This window comes from Ambystoma mexicanum, chromosome 11 (genome assembly GCF_040938575.1).
Source record: "Ambystoma mexicanum isolate Mex_15411 chromosome 11, UKY_AmexF1_1, whole genome shotgun sequence".
NCBI classification, from domain to species: Eukaryota; Metazoa; Chordata; class Amphibia; order Caudata; family Ambystomatidae; genus Ambystoma; species Ambystoma mexicanum.
Window position 1 is genome coordinate 982,895,806 of NC_090934.1, and position 15,787 is coordinate 982,911,592.

Sequence of the window (15,787 nt, forward strand, 5' to 3'; positions counted from 1 at the left end):
ATACAAGCATAGTGAGAGATAAGAGTTGGCTCAGGATCATAGTAGGAAGGTGAGAGTAGGGAGGGGTTGGAGAGGAGCTAGGAAGAGAGAGAGAGTGGAGATGAGGAAGAAAGGAGAATGAGAGAGGAAGGAGAGGTGGAAGCAGAGTAAGTGAGAGAAAGGGGAGGGAGAAGGCCTGTTGTAGAGTTATATTGGGCATGAACAAAGCCAGAACAGAGGGTTGGCCAAAGTGCAGAGGCCGCCGGGAGGGTGTGCTGCGCATAGATTAAGAGTTGCCGGTTTGTCAAAGAAGCATCAAGGAAGGCCTGTTTCAAAAAGGTCTAGTTCAGATTATTTCACAGGACGTGTATAATAGCCATCAATCTACAGAAAATGGTAACTGTTTTGGAAAAAATGGGAAAGCAAATCGATGTTTATATTTGCAAAAGGAAAAATCTCTTTGGGGCCTGTGCGAATAATTTAAAAAAATATGTGCCTCTGTGACATGGACGCCAGATTCTTTAGAAAGGGACTAAGATCACTGTTTTTAATATAAAAAAGGATTACGATGAATACTTTAAATAGAAAATATAAGCAATAGACAAACTGCTTGTATTTTAAAATTTTAAAGAGCCTGGGGCCCTCTGGACATCCTTTGTGCCCAGAGGGGGGCCAACCCATACACGGGGGCCCCAGAAACAATATTTGTACTCCAGGGAGGGCTCGGTGTGAAACAGTTTGAATACCACTGCTCTAGGTGAAGTAGCTCTGATTATAGGTCTTCAGTTTGAGGCTTGAAACACACAAGTTTGAAAAGTAATCTAAAACATTCAAGAACGAAAATACCCCTTTTATTATTCGTTACATTTCTATGATGTAAATTCGAAGATGCCATGTTGAAAACATTACTTTTATTTGATGCATTTCATTTGTAAATGTTATGTTTGAGGGACTTTTCTCTCTAAAGCCATCCTGAAAATTCCTATGCTGCTTCCTGCCTCCCGTCCGCTAATTGATGTTTCCCACCCTGTGATCATGCATTTGTTTCACACATCATTATTGAGTGACCACCTCTGCCTAATATATCTCCCTCTTGCCATGCTAACCCTTCCATTCCCTGAAACCAGGTGTCCTTCACCCTTTTTTAAAAAAAATTTGGTACTTTTAATATTTAAATGAGGGTACCCCACACCTCACACCTCATGTAACCCCTGCTTCCTGGAGTTTGTCAGTGGTTGCTTTTTAAAAAAAATATTTTTGTACTTTACTAATTTTTGGCTTTCTAATATTTTAGTTTTTTGACTTTTTTCCAAACTTTAATCTTCCCATTTCTTTCTAATTTAGCAACATATACTAAGGGTTAATAGCATACCCATGTAGGTGGATTTGTTTGAGAATCCTATGTACAAATGTCAAGGCACAATTATACCAGAAGTGAGAGTGTCTTATGACATTTCTGTTTCAAACAGATACATGCTGCTCCAATACAAAATGTATAAAAAATGAAAATAAAACGAGATGTAAGCCAAGAAGTTAACTCCCTCTATGTTATAATTCCCTGGACAACTGAGTGCCATTTCTGATCATGCCAAGACCTTGTTGCCAGTTTAATATGCACATGCCTCTCAAATTAATTCTCTCACCTCTTTAACTAAATCCTTCTTGTTGTCTCTAGATGACGAATTCTCCTAATTTAACACCTGCGCCCAGATACAGTCTTCGTTCGGATGCTCCTCTTTGAGGTACTAGTGCAATACAAATAAATAAATAAATGTGCTAGTGCCTCTCTTAGATTCTTACTCATGACCTTTTATTGGATTACAAATTTGACCAAATTTCACTTGCATTCTAAAATTCCCCTAGAAGTTCAGTCAGATTAGATTTAATAACATCCAATATTAGCTTTAGCTCTTGCAAATTAACTTTTCATGGATATGTGTATGAGCTTTTTGAGCATGATAACTCTGCCTGTCTATTTTAAATAACGTAAGCCATGCACCTATATTGATCTTAATAGATGGTGAGAACAAAAGTGGAATACCTGCAGATAATAGATTTGTGACCTTTGTTTTTTTTTTGTCCGAAATCATTTTCGCAAATTGGACGTTATTTCGCCAAATGTTCTGGGTTATCATCGCTGCCAATCTTGCTTGAGCTTGGTGCGATTACAATCATTCATCTCTGAAAAATATCCAAGAAAACATGAAAGCTTGACTTATATCAACTCTTCTGAAATTAAAAGAAAAGGCCATTGACATATTGATGACTTAGAGCCTCATTCCGAGTGTGATCAAAATAAATGGCAGTTAAATGGTGGTAGCATGGTTACTGCCACGTTACCACACTGCAGAGTTCTGACTTGGTGATGAAGTGGAGGAGAAACCGTCCGCATGTGGCAGTCTTTCCTGCACTTTGCAACCAATAAATTTGAGAAATTAATGCTGGCAGAATTACCACCCTTGACAATACCTCCTAATCCTGCATGTTGTCGTAGGGACTGCAAGAATGGGGATTGACAATGCCATTCTGCCACTTGTAATAGGATAGATTTAGTCCAATTACGAGTGGTGGATTTGGTAAACAAGTATGGCGATCTATCCGCAGTAAAGGCTGCCAAACTCGTAACAAGGCCTTTGATGCTCCGCTACTTGTAGTGTTTTGATATTTCAATGTGTCTGTTTTTTCCTTCAACTGTAATTCACACTGGAAAATATCTCTTCAAGGTAAGTTACTTAAATGATTGCCTATCTACTTACTGAGTGCATATTTGTTCTCTATTTCGCAGGCACTGATGAGCAATGTCTTTCAATTCTGTGTAATTGTGCTTCCGCTGGTATTCGCACTTGCCACCCTGACAGTGATCACGGACAGCATTTTGACAAAATCAGTCCCTTCTTCAGACACTGGTATGTTCTGATAAAATAACTTCTTTTATTTGCCACTACTTCTCCATTATGCAAATGCAGCATGTTTAAAAGATGTATGTCTTTCGGCACAGTCCAGATGCAATGTCTATTCTCAGAGATCATGCAAAAAGGCCCACAAGAGTGATTGGTTCATTATGATTGCACAAAATTTAAATAGAGCCTGATCACTGCATGGACAAAACATCATACACCATCCTCTAATAGTTCAGTGATGTCGCAACATTCTGCTAACGGACAAATGTGAACGGAAATAGTGTTTTATTATAATATAATGTAACTAATGCAGGGCTTGTGCCATGAAAAGGAAAAAGCAAAAACATCCTTTCCACTACTTTTATAATAAAAGAGCAAATAGATGAAAGTAAGAAATTAAGAAAATTGGCTGACCATTATTTAGCAAAAAGGAGGAATACCAAAACATTTTAAAAAGTGTCTCTACCGTGAATTATTAAACAAAAGTTTTGACATTTTACAAAATTATCAAATTTTTAAAGAAAATGTAGATACTTTCAAGTGGGTATCCCTGTTTGAATCTCCATGGGGAAAGTTGGAAGTTTTGTATCATGGGTGCCACAGATGGCAGAGTGCTCTGTTGCGGCTTACATTTAGCCGCTCGTTTGAGTGACAAGGAAGAAGGTTGTGGCGAGAGGGAGGAAAGGCATATCACTCTTGATAAAAGGGAGGGGAAAGGGAGAGTGGTGCTTTCAAAGATAGGATGGAATGCCGCGGTGCAAGAGGATGGTGAGAAATAATAGGCTAGTAGGGATTTGGTGCTATGGAAGGGAAGTGCAAGGCTCGCTCCCTCTCTGCCCTCCTTAAGGTTAAGGCAACAGCATTACTCAGTAAGTTTACAGTGCATTTAACTATTTTCAAAGTGTTTGTAATCATTTTTGTCACTTCACCTTCGTCCCCGTTTGCATTTTTGAATGAATGTTAATCAATATAAATATTGATAATTTTAGATCTGTTAGTATTATGCATAAAAAACACATTTGTAATACTATACTGTAATACTAAATCAATAATAGTTATTTATAAAAGCTGGTTCCTCATCTGCCATTGACCTGTAGCCCTTAAACTCTCTTGCACACAGCTGTGGATCTAGAAGGTTTTCTGGTTGATACTGGTAGGTATTTTCGCAAAGCTGGGCCTAGATAATATGGACACTCTGAGGCTGCTTCATTAATATAGGAAGCTATTATTTGACTGCAAATGAGTGAGTGAGTGAGTGAGTGAGTGAGTGAGTGAGTGAGTGAGTGAGTGAGTGAGTGAGTGAGTGAGTGAGTCAGTGAGTCAGTGAGTCAGTGAGTCAGTGAGTCAGTGAGTAAGTGTGATCATTTTTATAGAACCGCCTCTTAAGGGCCTGCCCCGAAGGCCTACTCTCGACATGAACCTTTCATACACTTTTGGGAGGGTAAACCAATGGGATTGAAAAATCTGTTACCATTCAGAAATCCAACAGATTTAAATTGAGTTAAAAACAGTTGCTCAATATATTCCATAACCAATGAGCCTAAAAATGAACAAGTACTTCAACACCGCCAACAGTTTTGCTGCATTTTCCAATCGCTGTCAAATATGACTGCCATAAAAACTGTCATAAAAGATGCCATAAAAGCTGCCTGACCGAAAGGTGATAGGAAATGGAAAAAGCATTGGATTTAGCAACAGAGTAAAGCACCAGATGGAAATTGAAGATTTTACTCCACTGAACCACATACAATGCAAAGACCCACCCAGCAGCTAAATTGGCATGTAAGAAGCTGCATTGTGATTCCGGAACAAAGGTCACTCACAGACACTGGGAACAGGGAAGCCTGACCAGAGCAGATTGGAAGACACGGCCCAGGTGGCACATGGGGGAGGTAGTGTCACAGGAACTAAACTCACACTAACATCGACATCGCCTCAACGCACCAGCGAACACACACAAGAAAAGGACTTAGAGAGTTAATACAACAGACAGACAATGCAAATGCAAACAATGTGAGAGGGGCCCACTCACACAAAAGGGAGAGCCTATCAGGTTAAATTATGGCACAGCTTCACATTGATCTGAGTGATACAAAATGAGTGCTGCATTCTGCCAAGGACTCACCAGGCAGGACACTGTCCCTTCCTCATCCTAGAGAGGGCAGGTGTAGGCCCTGGGCTTGTTGGCTGAGCCGCCATCCTACCTGAGCAATCCTAAACCCAGGAGCTGACGGCTGGTAACCATTGACTGAGAACATGGAAAGGGTTGGACGATGTGCCCTCACTTCCCCAAGCCCAGTAGAGGGCAACTTGTGTTAGTGTCATCTCCGAACATTTGATGCTACTGCTCAGGGTTCATAGGTATTGAGTAGTGGCCAGTGTGATGTATGCTATGTGTCAGCAAATGCAGCAGCCATGTTCATTGCATGCAACTCATTCTGGTTCTGGGTAGGAATATTCTATACAGTGTGTTGGTGCATCTGTTCTGCACCTCCTTCAGTGATCACAAATGCATCCTCCAAAGCACCTCCTCAATTAGCAGTTACTTGTTTCTTGGCTTTGTCCAAGAGAACCCTCTGGACCACGCGTGGTGCATATATTTCCCTTTGCTTGATTATCTTTGGTTCCGTATTCTGCTTCACACACACACACACAAACACGCGCAAGTGTGCGCGTGCGCTCCTATTACTCCTGTTACTCTTTGATGCCCCTCCACACAACACCATCCCTCTTCACGGGCCCCTCTGACACCTGAAAGACATCACCTCATTGCCAGTGGTCTTGTGCTTGGGGTGGAACTGTTGTACGAAAACCCTACTTCCACTTTTTCTAAGTCATTGGTGGTTTTGGAGTGACTACCACTGCATCCACTTTTACAGGCACGCTTGTTTGCCTCTGTGTAGTGGCATGGGCACCAGTTTACGATGTGATGGTTTCTCGCCTTTGATCATCTTCATAGTGTAGATGCCCAGCTAGCAAATTTTATTTTCCTCCCAGCTCCCTGGATTGCTTCTGGAGGACGCCTCAGTCTGTGGATGCTGAACAAAGGAGCTGCTAAAACTTCCAAACCATTGTTACAACAAAAGTAGTACTGCAGCCAGTAAAACTGCACTTTTTGCCTCAATTTCCAGGGGTTATGGGTAGAGTTTTATAAAGCACTCTTGTCATCGAAAGGAATCATGGAGCTGGTTGAGTAAGGGCAAGAGAGGGAGGTATTTTACTACACGGTGAAAAGAAAGATTGTTTTTGAGATTCCAGATGGGATAGGGATGATTTTTCCAGAAGGTTGGGGTGAAAAACGAGAATGTAGCTAACTAACCAGGTGGCCATGACAAAACCACAACACGATTACTGACTGGTGGCAAAACATATGTAGATAGTATTTGGACGCCTGTGGCAGAGGTTTTCGTCTGAAATTCCAACACTTGCGGCGCTCACACCACCAGATGACAGTAGACTGGGGGTTTTGTTGGTTTTTCGGTGATCATCCTTACCCTTACCTATTCAGTACTGATGTTCCCCAGTAAATAGCTCGGATCTCCATGTATTCTCTTGCTATGTATTTATTATATATGCCTTCAAACCTCTTTCTGGCAAAAAAGAATTGAACGTTTCCTCCTGTTCCTCCCTCTTTCTGCGCGCGCGTGCCTGCGTGCCCCCCGCCCCTCAGTTGTAAGAGCTGCTCCCGATGGGCGTGCTTGCTGTTTGCATTGGTTTGATTCCCTTTAGGATGGAGAATGCCACTCTTCTGTCCATCTATTCATCTTTCTTTCACTCTCTACATATGCACATTTCGGAGCCCCCCCTTGATGATCTTATGTTATGCAGAATTCACCTTTTTACTAGCCCGCCTCTGGAATGTCTCCGATGTCTTCAACCTTTTGAGGACCACACTGTTGCCTGCAGATGTGGCTTCCAGAGTGCTACACAATACTGCAGATCCAAAGCAGCTCTCTCAGGCGACTGCCTAAAGGCTGCGTGGCACTATGCAAACCATCAATGCAATAATTAAATAAAGAATTTTGCCACCCAAACTACACACCATACCTCATTTGCAGCCTCCAGACATGTAGACAATGGATGTCATGTTCCTTATGGACTACAGTAAAAAAATGTATGCAGGATTGTTACTCTAATCCACATTTGAATTAATTTGCACGTTGGATAGGGGTCCGGAAAGGAATTTCTGTTTCCGCCATCGCTTTTTTCTTCGACATACAACTCCACAAGCATTTACCCAGCATGACATTTTCATGCTGGAGCAAATTCCTGTGAAATATTGTTTCTTTTTTTACCAGCTAAAAAGCAAGCAGATTCCATAGGAGTGCATTGTAAGCACTGCGCGCCACGCGTACATTGCAGTCAGCGTTTACTCAATTTGCACTAAGAAGAAGTACAAAAATAAAGACGTACCAGAGATTAAGCAAACCTTTTAGACCTTTGTTTTGCATGTCGTAATGCAAATGACTAAAACTGCACGGAGGGGAACTCTTTGCACAGAAGTACCAACGTCCCCTTCCTGCAATTTATGGGGATTTGCCAAATGAGGCCCACTATTGTGGATGATGGCCCATAGCAATGAGTACACTACATAGTCATTCTTTTGGGGATTTTTTTGTTGGTTGCACCATTTCCTGAGATTTCCAATTTTCCTCTCCTGATCTCCATGCTGTGATCCTTCACAATGGCAATTCCGGGAACTCTTGCTTTAATTCACCAGGAAGTGGCACGGAATCAGAAATTCCTGAGGAAAAAACCTGAGAAAAGAGCACTTTTTCAGAAATACATTTTGCTCTCTTTTTGTTACATTTTTGTCTCAAATGTACTTTGAGAGTCCCAGGTTGCCCCCAGCAGCCAGGAAGGCCATTTCCCCACTGGCCTCTGACGAGTTTACGAACCGTGATTTGTGTACTAATGTCATACTCCAAACTCTATAGGGTGCCATTTCACTGACGGGCATCGCAACTTTTTCAATTGTATTATTTTCTGTTTCAACAAGCAGACAGCAAAATCATCAGATTTCAACTTAGCCAAGAACACCCATGCGGCAATATGACTGAAGAGCCACCTTAGGGACCCCTAAGAGCAACCCTTGGGCCTCCAGATGTTTTTGACCACAACACCCATCAGTCCTAGCCATCCGAGTGAATGGTAAGGGATAAAGGGAGTATTAGCCCTAAAAGTCTGGAGTACCACAAGTTGCAAAGCCCTGCCCTAGAGTGATCCAAAACACTTCCTGTTACACTCATTGAATGCACACGCTGTCCAAAGCTCATTGTGAATTGTGTGGAAGAGTCTGAACATACATTCTTTCTCTTTTGACAACAAAGTTACTCCTGGAACAGAACTCAAAAGTTGCACAGTCCTCCTGGTCCAGAAATAGACATTCCCTTTTCTCCATTTTACTCTCAGCTTAGTTGAAGACGTAATGTCTGCTTGTACCTTTGGTAACTAGCATTTTCTTAATTTTGTGTAATCTCTCTCTAGGATGCTAGGTTTGGAAAAAGCGGATTTCTTTGACCTTCAAGCTTCAGCACTCTTTTGATTTTGCAGCATATGTTTCTGTACCTCTTGGCAGTTGCCCTGAAGATAGGAGTGGGCCGCTCCTAAGTGCAGCTCACGTTAGCTCCTGTTCGCTTCTGTTCTGTAGCATTTGTCCACAGCACAGAACCCAAATCAATGTTTAATTCCACATACTGAAGAATTCAGTTGACAACATAGAAGTTGGTGTCTGCCCTTCACCTCCCTGGTGCAGTTCAGGGTCTCTAACCCATTGAATTCTGACTGCGTTTGTCTGATACTTCGTTTACACTAGCAGAGGTCCTTAAACAAAAATATCCACTAGACATGTATATAGCACCAACCTTACCCAGAGGATCTTGGGGCGCTTCACAAAGTTCAAAGGGAGGAGATGAGAAAAAAGTGTTTAAGTGTTTTTTTCTTTTTTCAAAACAGTATAGGGAAGATCAGGATATATAAAGGATGGCAGGGGAGGAGGTCTGGCTAGATTAAGTTGGAGGAAACCAGTCGTTTTGGGGTTTTTATGTTGCGAAGGTTATGATGGAAGGCATAGATGGTGGGTGGGAGTGTTTTCTAGGCTCTGTACCCATTTCATGAATGCCTGTTTTTGTGTAGAGGTTAGCCTCTAGTGAGGAGTTTGTAGGACATTTTGGTTGGCTTGTCTGGTGATTGTGTGGGAGATTATCTTAGGTTTGTTGTGGATGTTGGATGTGTTTTTGAGGTGGATTGCTTTGTATACAACACAGAGTCCTTTAAAGAACATCTGTGTGCTATGGGGAGGCATTGGAGCAGGGAAAGAGCTTGAGTGATGTGTGTGTTTGAGTGAATGTAGAATGAGTCTTGCTGCTACACTCTGCATGGCTTGCAGGGAGTGAGAGTGTTTTTGGGGAGTCCAGTTAGGATAACATTACATAAGTCATCTTGGAAAGGATGAGTGCCTTGACTGCAGTACAGACGTTGTCAACGGGAAAGATGGGTCTTTTCTTACATTGGAGGTGTACTTGTAGCTTGCATGGTTTGGTGAAGGCAGCTATGTGAAGCCTAGGGACTTTACTGGTGGGGAGAGGGATATGTGTGGACTTTCTAAGGGGATTTCATTGATTTACAGAGTGAAGTTGGATTACTTTTTGGGGCGGGTGATGATTAGGTGTTCAGTTTTTGATGTATTCCGTTTTAGGATGTGGATGGCCATCCAGGTGATGATGGTGGAGAGACCGTTTTTGGGGGTGTGGAGTTCTGATGTGGAAGGGGATTTTGGTGCATATTTGTGTGGTGGCTGCCTTTTGGTGTAAGTGGATGTTGTGGCTGCTTGAAGTCTGTCCGAAGGATTCAACGTATAGGTTGATCAGAAGGCGAGATAGAGAAGTAACTTATGGTACACCGTATTTGACTGGGGAGGGTTTTTATTGCTAGGAGGCATGGAGATGAATTATGTTCTGTGGGAGAGGAAGGGGGTAAAGCAGTTGGGAACAGTGCCTGAGAGTTTCATCCTGTGGCACGGGATGTTTAGGAGGATCCTCTGGTCGATGGTGTTCAAAGCTGAAAAGAGGTTGAGGAAGACTAGGAGAGAAGCCTGTCCTTTGTCAGTGATGTTGTGTAGATCATCTAGGATGTGATAGGTGATAGTTGGTGCAGTGGCTGGGACAGAAACCTGATTGTAAAGAGTTGACAAATTGCTGTGAATGTGCTGCAGTTTGCTTGTTACAAAGCATTCCATTATTCTTGCACGGTATGGTGGATTGTGTGAGGACAGTACTGTTGGGAGAGTATGGGTTCAAGGGATGGTTTCTTCTAGAAGGGGAGATTTTAACAAGAAGTGGGTCTGTGGAAGGGAGGGCCTGTCTGATGTTGTGGATATTGGAGTTGATGTAGTCCAGGTCCATAAGGGAGGTGCATATTCTGGTGAATGGGGGTATGCTGGGGTCGATGGTGGTTTTGAGAGTGAGTTGACGATGTTGAAAACTTTCTGTATGCAAGTGGGCTGGCCTGAAGCTCTTGGAGTTAGTTGGTTGCTTTGGCTCTACATCTCGCCATGTTGTATTTGAATCAGTCACAGAGGGGCATGGGTCTTCTGTCAGGCTCTTTCTTGGCATCTGGCTTCTTGCTTGATGGTGATAAGGTGGTTTGTGAACCACGGCTTGTGGTGGTAGTTATGTGTTTTTTAGGGCAGAGGGCTACTCAGCTGAGGGCTTGGGTGATGGTGATGTTGAAAGTGTTGAGGAGTTGGCATTGGGGTGAAAGGAGGGTGGGACCATATGAGTGGTGCAAGAGCTTGGTTTGTGATGATTTTGATTTGCCTGGCTGGGAGGTAAGAGGGATGTGTGGTGGGTGGGGGGATGCTAGTTGGGAGAGTGAGCATGAAGGGGATGGCAAAGTGGTCTGACCACATTATCCTGATTCGATTTAGCGTAGACACTGATTTCTTTGCAGATAATCAGTGGTTTGAGTGTGTTGCTAGCTAGGTGTGTGGGACAGGTGATGTGCTGGATGAGGTTGCACGGGAGAGTAGTGTAAGGATGCTGTTCAGTGTGGGGTTGTTTGAGTAACAACTACCTGGGTTAGAATGACCATGGTGAGGTAGATGTTGGTGCAGAGAAAGCTGTGATTGTTTGTAGTGAAGTCAGGCCATTTACAGTGTAAGTTGAGATCGTTTGATCGGGGCACCCCAAATGAGGTGAATGAATGTGAGGTGTGAGTGTGATGGATTGGAGCAGCTGAAACAGAATCAAGAATATGTATGGTGGATGAGTGGAGATGTTGATTGTGAGTGAGTCTTTGTGCATAAGGTCGATGCCAAAGCCTGTTTTTTATGGGTGGTCTCTATTGGGATGAGGCAGTGTGAGGGTAGCATGCCACAGTTGATAGTTGTATGATGGGGTTTCAGACATGTCTCTGTGAGTAAGAGCAGGTCAGATAGGGGGGCAGGGGGGTGGGTGTGTGGGTGGGTGGGTGTGTGTGTGTGTGTGTGTGTGTCAGTGTGTCAGAAAGAGAGAGAGAAAGAGAAAGAGAAAGAGAGAGAGAGAGAGAGAGAGAGAGAGAGAGAGAGAGAGAGAGAGAGAGAGAGAGAGAGAGAGTAAGGCAGACAGAGAACTATATGGTTATGAAGAGTGGTGGGGTGGAAAAGAGACATGAGGTAAACAATCGAGAAGTCAGGTCAACGGGACTAGTCAGTCAGATGAGAAAGGTTCAAGAGAAAGGCCTTTGGAGTCTTGGGCTAGGACTAGAGGTGAGCTCCCGGCTTGAAGGTTGAAAGCCTGGAGTAAGTGGAGGAATATTCATAGAGTAGAGAGGAGGTGCAGGTGTTGCATACGAGTAGAGAGGGCCTGGTAGAAGAAGTCAGGGGAATACGCTTGGTAGCAAATGTGTCACTTAGTGTTAAGAAGAGTGAGAGTCGACCGAGGAATAGTGAAACCAGGATAATAGGTCAGTGGTGGATAGTAGGCAGCCCGCCATCCTCTCGAACTAGCAAGCTTACCTACTTCTAAAGAGCTACCTGTGGCATGATGGAGTAAGGAGGCTGATAAGGCGTTATCATTTCGGCTATAGACTTTTATTCAGAACCTGTCTCTCCCTATTCCTACAGGGGTTTTCCCGACCTCAACACAGAATAACTCAGGTACTCGTCAGCATCTAAGTCAAAAAACAAAATTCCATCCTCTGTCCAAACCAACTACTCTATCCCTACCACTAAGAAATAAACCAAAAAGGATTCAATGAACTTCTTATCAAAGTCACTAGGAGAATAGCTCCCTTCTCCTATTGAAACAATCCAGTCTCAGGCTGACTTAACAGCAGTCTCTTGCAATCATTTCTGATTTACCAAAGATACTTGGACCAGGAGAATGACTCCCTTCTGCTGGTCTATCTGGAAGAGTTATGCAGACTATTTCTTGATAGTCCTTTAAAAGTCTCCTTATTTCCCCCTGAGGATTTGCAGATAACAGAGTTAAGGCTTTATCCACTCTTATTCTTGCTGCTGGCACTTTTTTAGGACCTTTTATATCTTGAATATTAGGGATATTCCTTTCTGATAGTTCTTTGTCCTTCTGGTATCTTTCACATATGTTGGGTTTCCTGCTGTGATGAGGGATCTCACTCCTGAGGCACTCTCAAGATGTCTGGCTTTTCGTATCACCAATATGACGAGGGAATTCCTTCCAGAGGCACTCTTGAGATTTATGTTTTTTTTGTCACTACTGTGATGAGGAAGATTACTCCAGAGGAGTGCTTGAATTTTGGTTCCCTGGATCTCCCTACTGTGATGAGGGAGATCACTCCAAAGGGATTCTTGACTTTTGGTTCTCTGGGTATCACTACTGTGATGAGGGAATTCACTCCGAAGGGATACTTCACTCTTGGTTCTCTGGGTATCACTACTGTGACGAGGGAGTTCACTCCCAAGGGATACTTGACTCTTCATTCTCTGAGTATCACTACTGTGATGAGGGAATTCACTCTGAAGGGATACTTCACTCTTGGTTCTCTGGGTATCACTACTGTGACGAGGGAGTTCACTCCCAAAGGATACTTCACTCATTGGGCTCCCTGGACCCACCTGGCTTTCCTGCAACTCCTGTTACCTGTGTCTTCACCTGGAAACCCTACCAGGATCTCAGGTCGCTGTTGGTTCTGCTCATGTTCAGCGTGTGTCCCTGCTTTCCTCCTCTTTGGTATATGTGGCTCAGCTGAGTCGTTGCTGCAGCGGTCTCTGCGTGTTTTATGGACCACACGGTGCACCTCAGAGAGCGCACCCCACCACTGGATTCTTCCTGCTTCTGCATCGAGTTGTGTCTACCCCTGCTTGGGTAGTTCCTTTCAGTTTCTCCTTCCGAGACCGTCTGTCTCTCGATATTTCGTGCAGTACGGGTTTAAAATTCCCAGGCACTGCAGGACGGATGGCAGCTTTCCTCACTGCTCTTTCTGCTGTCGAGCATACTTAGTCCTTCCTCAGTCTTTACTTTATATCTCTGTGACTGCCCCAGCGTAGCGTCAATGTTTGTCATTAATGTCTCTAAAGTTGTCTTCATGCCTCCTGGTAGCCACCTCAACACAGTTGTTTGGTAATCCCTTCTACTGTTGTTCTATATGTTTCTTTGGTTCTTCTTCATCTCAGTCTTATCTGACCCTACAGATGGAATAGTAGAGACTTCACAATAAAACACAGTAATAGTTTCAGGTTGAGAGGGAGAAGGAGTTAATAAGGCTATATCTTCTGGGAACAAGGGTTTAGGCAGGTATTTTACAGGAGTCCTTATCCCCTTGAGGGGAGTATTTCTCTATGTGGTCCTCCTGCTTTTTACCAACCCTAGGGGGACTATTGGGTAGTGGCCTCACCTGCCTATCATCATAGGGAAGGGATCCCCTATGGGTGGAAGTGACGATAACCCCTGAATTGTTACATACCTCAGTCCTCTATCCTGTTTGCAGCCCTAGCCATGCCCAGTGTTGAACCTGACTTACCTGTACCAGAAAATAAAAATCAGATGGGCTTTTAACCTACCTGTTAAGGAAGCATGGAGCTACGGGGAGCAAAGATCAAAAAAAGTAAGACGAGGGGTGTGGAAACCCATTAAACCTGAGTCTGAACTTGGAAGAAGGGAATGAGGAGTGTGCAGGAACCCCCTTAGAACCAAGGTTTGGACTTGGACCAGGAATAACCCAGAGTGAAGAGCCGCTGAAAGATTCATCCAAAGACTTAGACATATGTATTTGCGACCCCTTTGTTTTATCATTATTACCCATCTTGTGCAAATATTCCCCAATAAACATGGGTAACGATGATTTTCTTTTGTCTGGTCTACTTACTCATTCATGTCCCCTATGGGACAGTGGCAAGAAATGAAAAGATTTGCATGCAAAACCTATCATAGAAACGATAGCATTGCACGGTTTTGTGTGTCAAACGGCGAATAAAATTTATCGCAATTTTGCATAAACCCTCTCTGACAAAACTTATCTCCAGCAGATCTGGACCAATAATGTTATGTGATCTGTCCGAAAGCTGAGCATTCGAAGGGGAAAGGCTTGTTTGAACAAAATGTATTGCACTCTTGAAGTATTGCCAGTAGCAGATTGTAAAGGCAGAGTGAACGAAGGACAATGCATTCTCGCAAAGTAAGGCACGACTACTTATTAACAGCACTCAGTGCACTTCAAATGATGGATTTAGCTGAGTCCAGTAGGTGTATGGATTGCACGTAGCCATCTACTGTAATGCAGAGTGCAAAGACAGAACTTGGAATTAAGCAGATTACTGTAACACATACATTTCTACCATGTAAATCGTGGTTTAGTCTCCAGGCGCGAAGTCACTGTTCATTAGCACCAGTAAATTAAACCACATGTCACTTTTTCTTCTATTTCTATCAATAGGTGCCATGCTGGGGATTTGTGCGTCTGTCCACCCACTAACTCGCACTGTGGGCCCCACCATTGGAGGAATTCTCTACCAAGCATATGGAGTCTCGTCATTTGGTTGTTTACATTTTGCAGTGAATGCAGTTCTTGTTTTCTATCTTTTAAGAAAGAAAATGCACCTAAAAGAGCAAAAGCTTGAGTAGCCCATGTCTGAAATATATTGTATGTTTAATAAATATATTTAAGAATTTCTGTGATAAGACCTCAACTACTTTTGGTACTTGGCCAGGTGGGTTACATATCCACCCAATGAAAAACTTCACATATTCGGTCATTTTGACCATTGGAGCTGATTGGGTAGAAAAGGTGGGGAGCTGAAAGACGGTGGAAATGTTATAGCCAGTGAAGGTGGGAGAAATACCGGAAATAAAAAGAAGGTGGAAAATGGGAAGCTGTAGGTGGGAGGAATGGAAGAGCTGTAGACGGTGAAATGGGAAGGCTGTAGAGGGTGGGTGAAATTGGAAAGCTGTGCAGGATTGGAGAGCTGTAGAGGTGGAAGAAATTGGAGAGCTGAACTGGGTGGAAGAAGTAAGAGTTCTGGAGAGGATGGGACATATGAAAGAGCTGGACTGGGTGGCTAAATTAAGAGAGCTGGGGAGGTTGGGAAAAATGAGAACTGGAGAAAATGGGAGAACTGGGCATGCTGTAGAAGGTGGGAGAACGGAGAGAGTTAGACTGGGTAGGAGAAATTTGGATTATAGTCAGGCTGATGTGAGAGTATCAGTGGGTGGGAGTAATTAGAGAATCAGAGAGGGTGAGAATATTTAATAGAGATAGACTGGCTGGGGACATCACGGTGCTGTAGAAGGAAAATGTGTAAGCTGGAATGGCTGTCAGAATCAAAAGGGCTGGAGAGCGTTGGAAACATGGGATACCTTGATAGGGTGGTAGAAATGAGAGAGCTGGTAAGAGAACTGAGAAAGATGTAGAGGATGGAGAAAATGGGAGAGTTGCACTGTGTGGGTGAAATG

General features: G+C 43.3%; 1 protein-coding gene across 3 annotated transcripts in view; it reads left to right on the plus strand.

Annotated features, from left to right (window-relative positions):
* The window catches only part of SLC22A18 (solute carrier family 22 member 18), a 766,907-nt gene extending 751,901 nt beyond the window's left edge, over positions 1–15,006 (plus strand). For 2 of the 3 annotated variants that reach the window (XM_069624137.1, XM_069624136.1), the window contains 2 exons: positions 2,765–2,885; positions 14,772–15,006. In XM_069624137.1, coding sequence (XP_069480238.1) covers positions 2,765–2,885; positions 14,772–14,959 — 309 coding nt within the window. In that variant the 3' untranslated portion in view covers positions 14,960–15,006. Of the gene's footprint in view, positions 1–1,654; positions 1,722–2,764; positions 2,886–14,771 lie in introns of those variants that run through there. The other variant, XM_069624138.1, reaches the window with a different exon arrangement.
* The last annotated feature ends 781 nt before the right edge of the window (positions 15,007–15,787 follow it).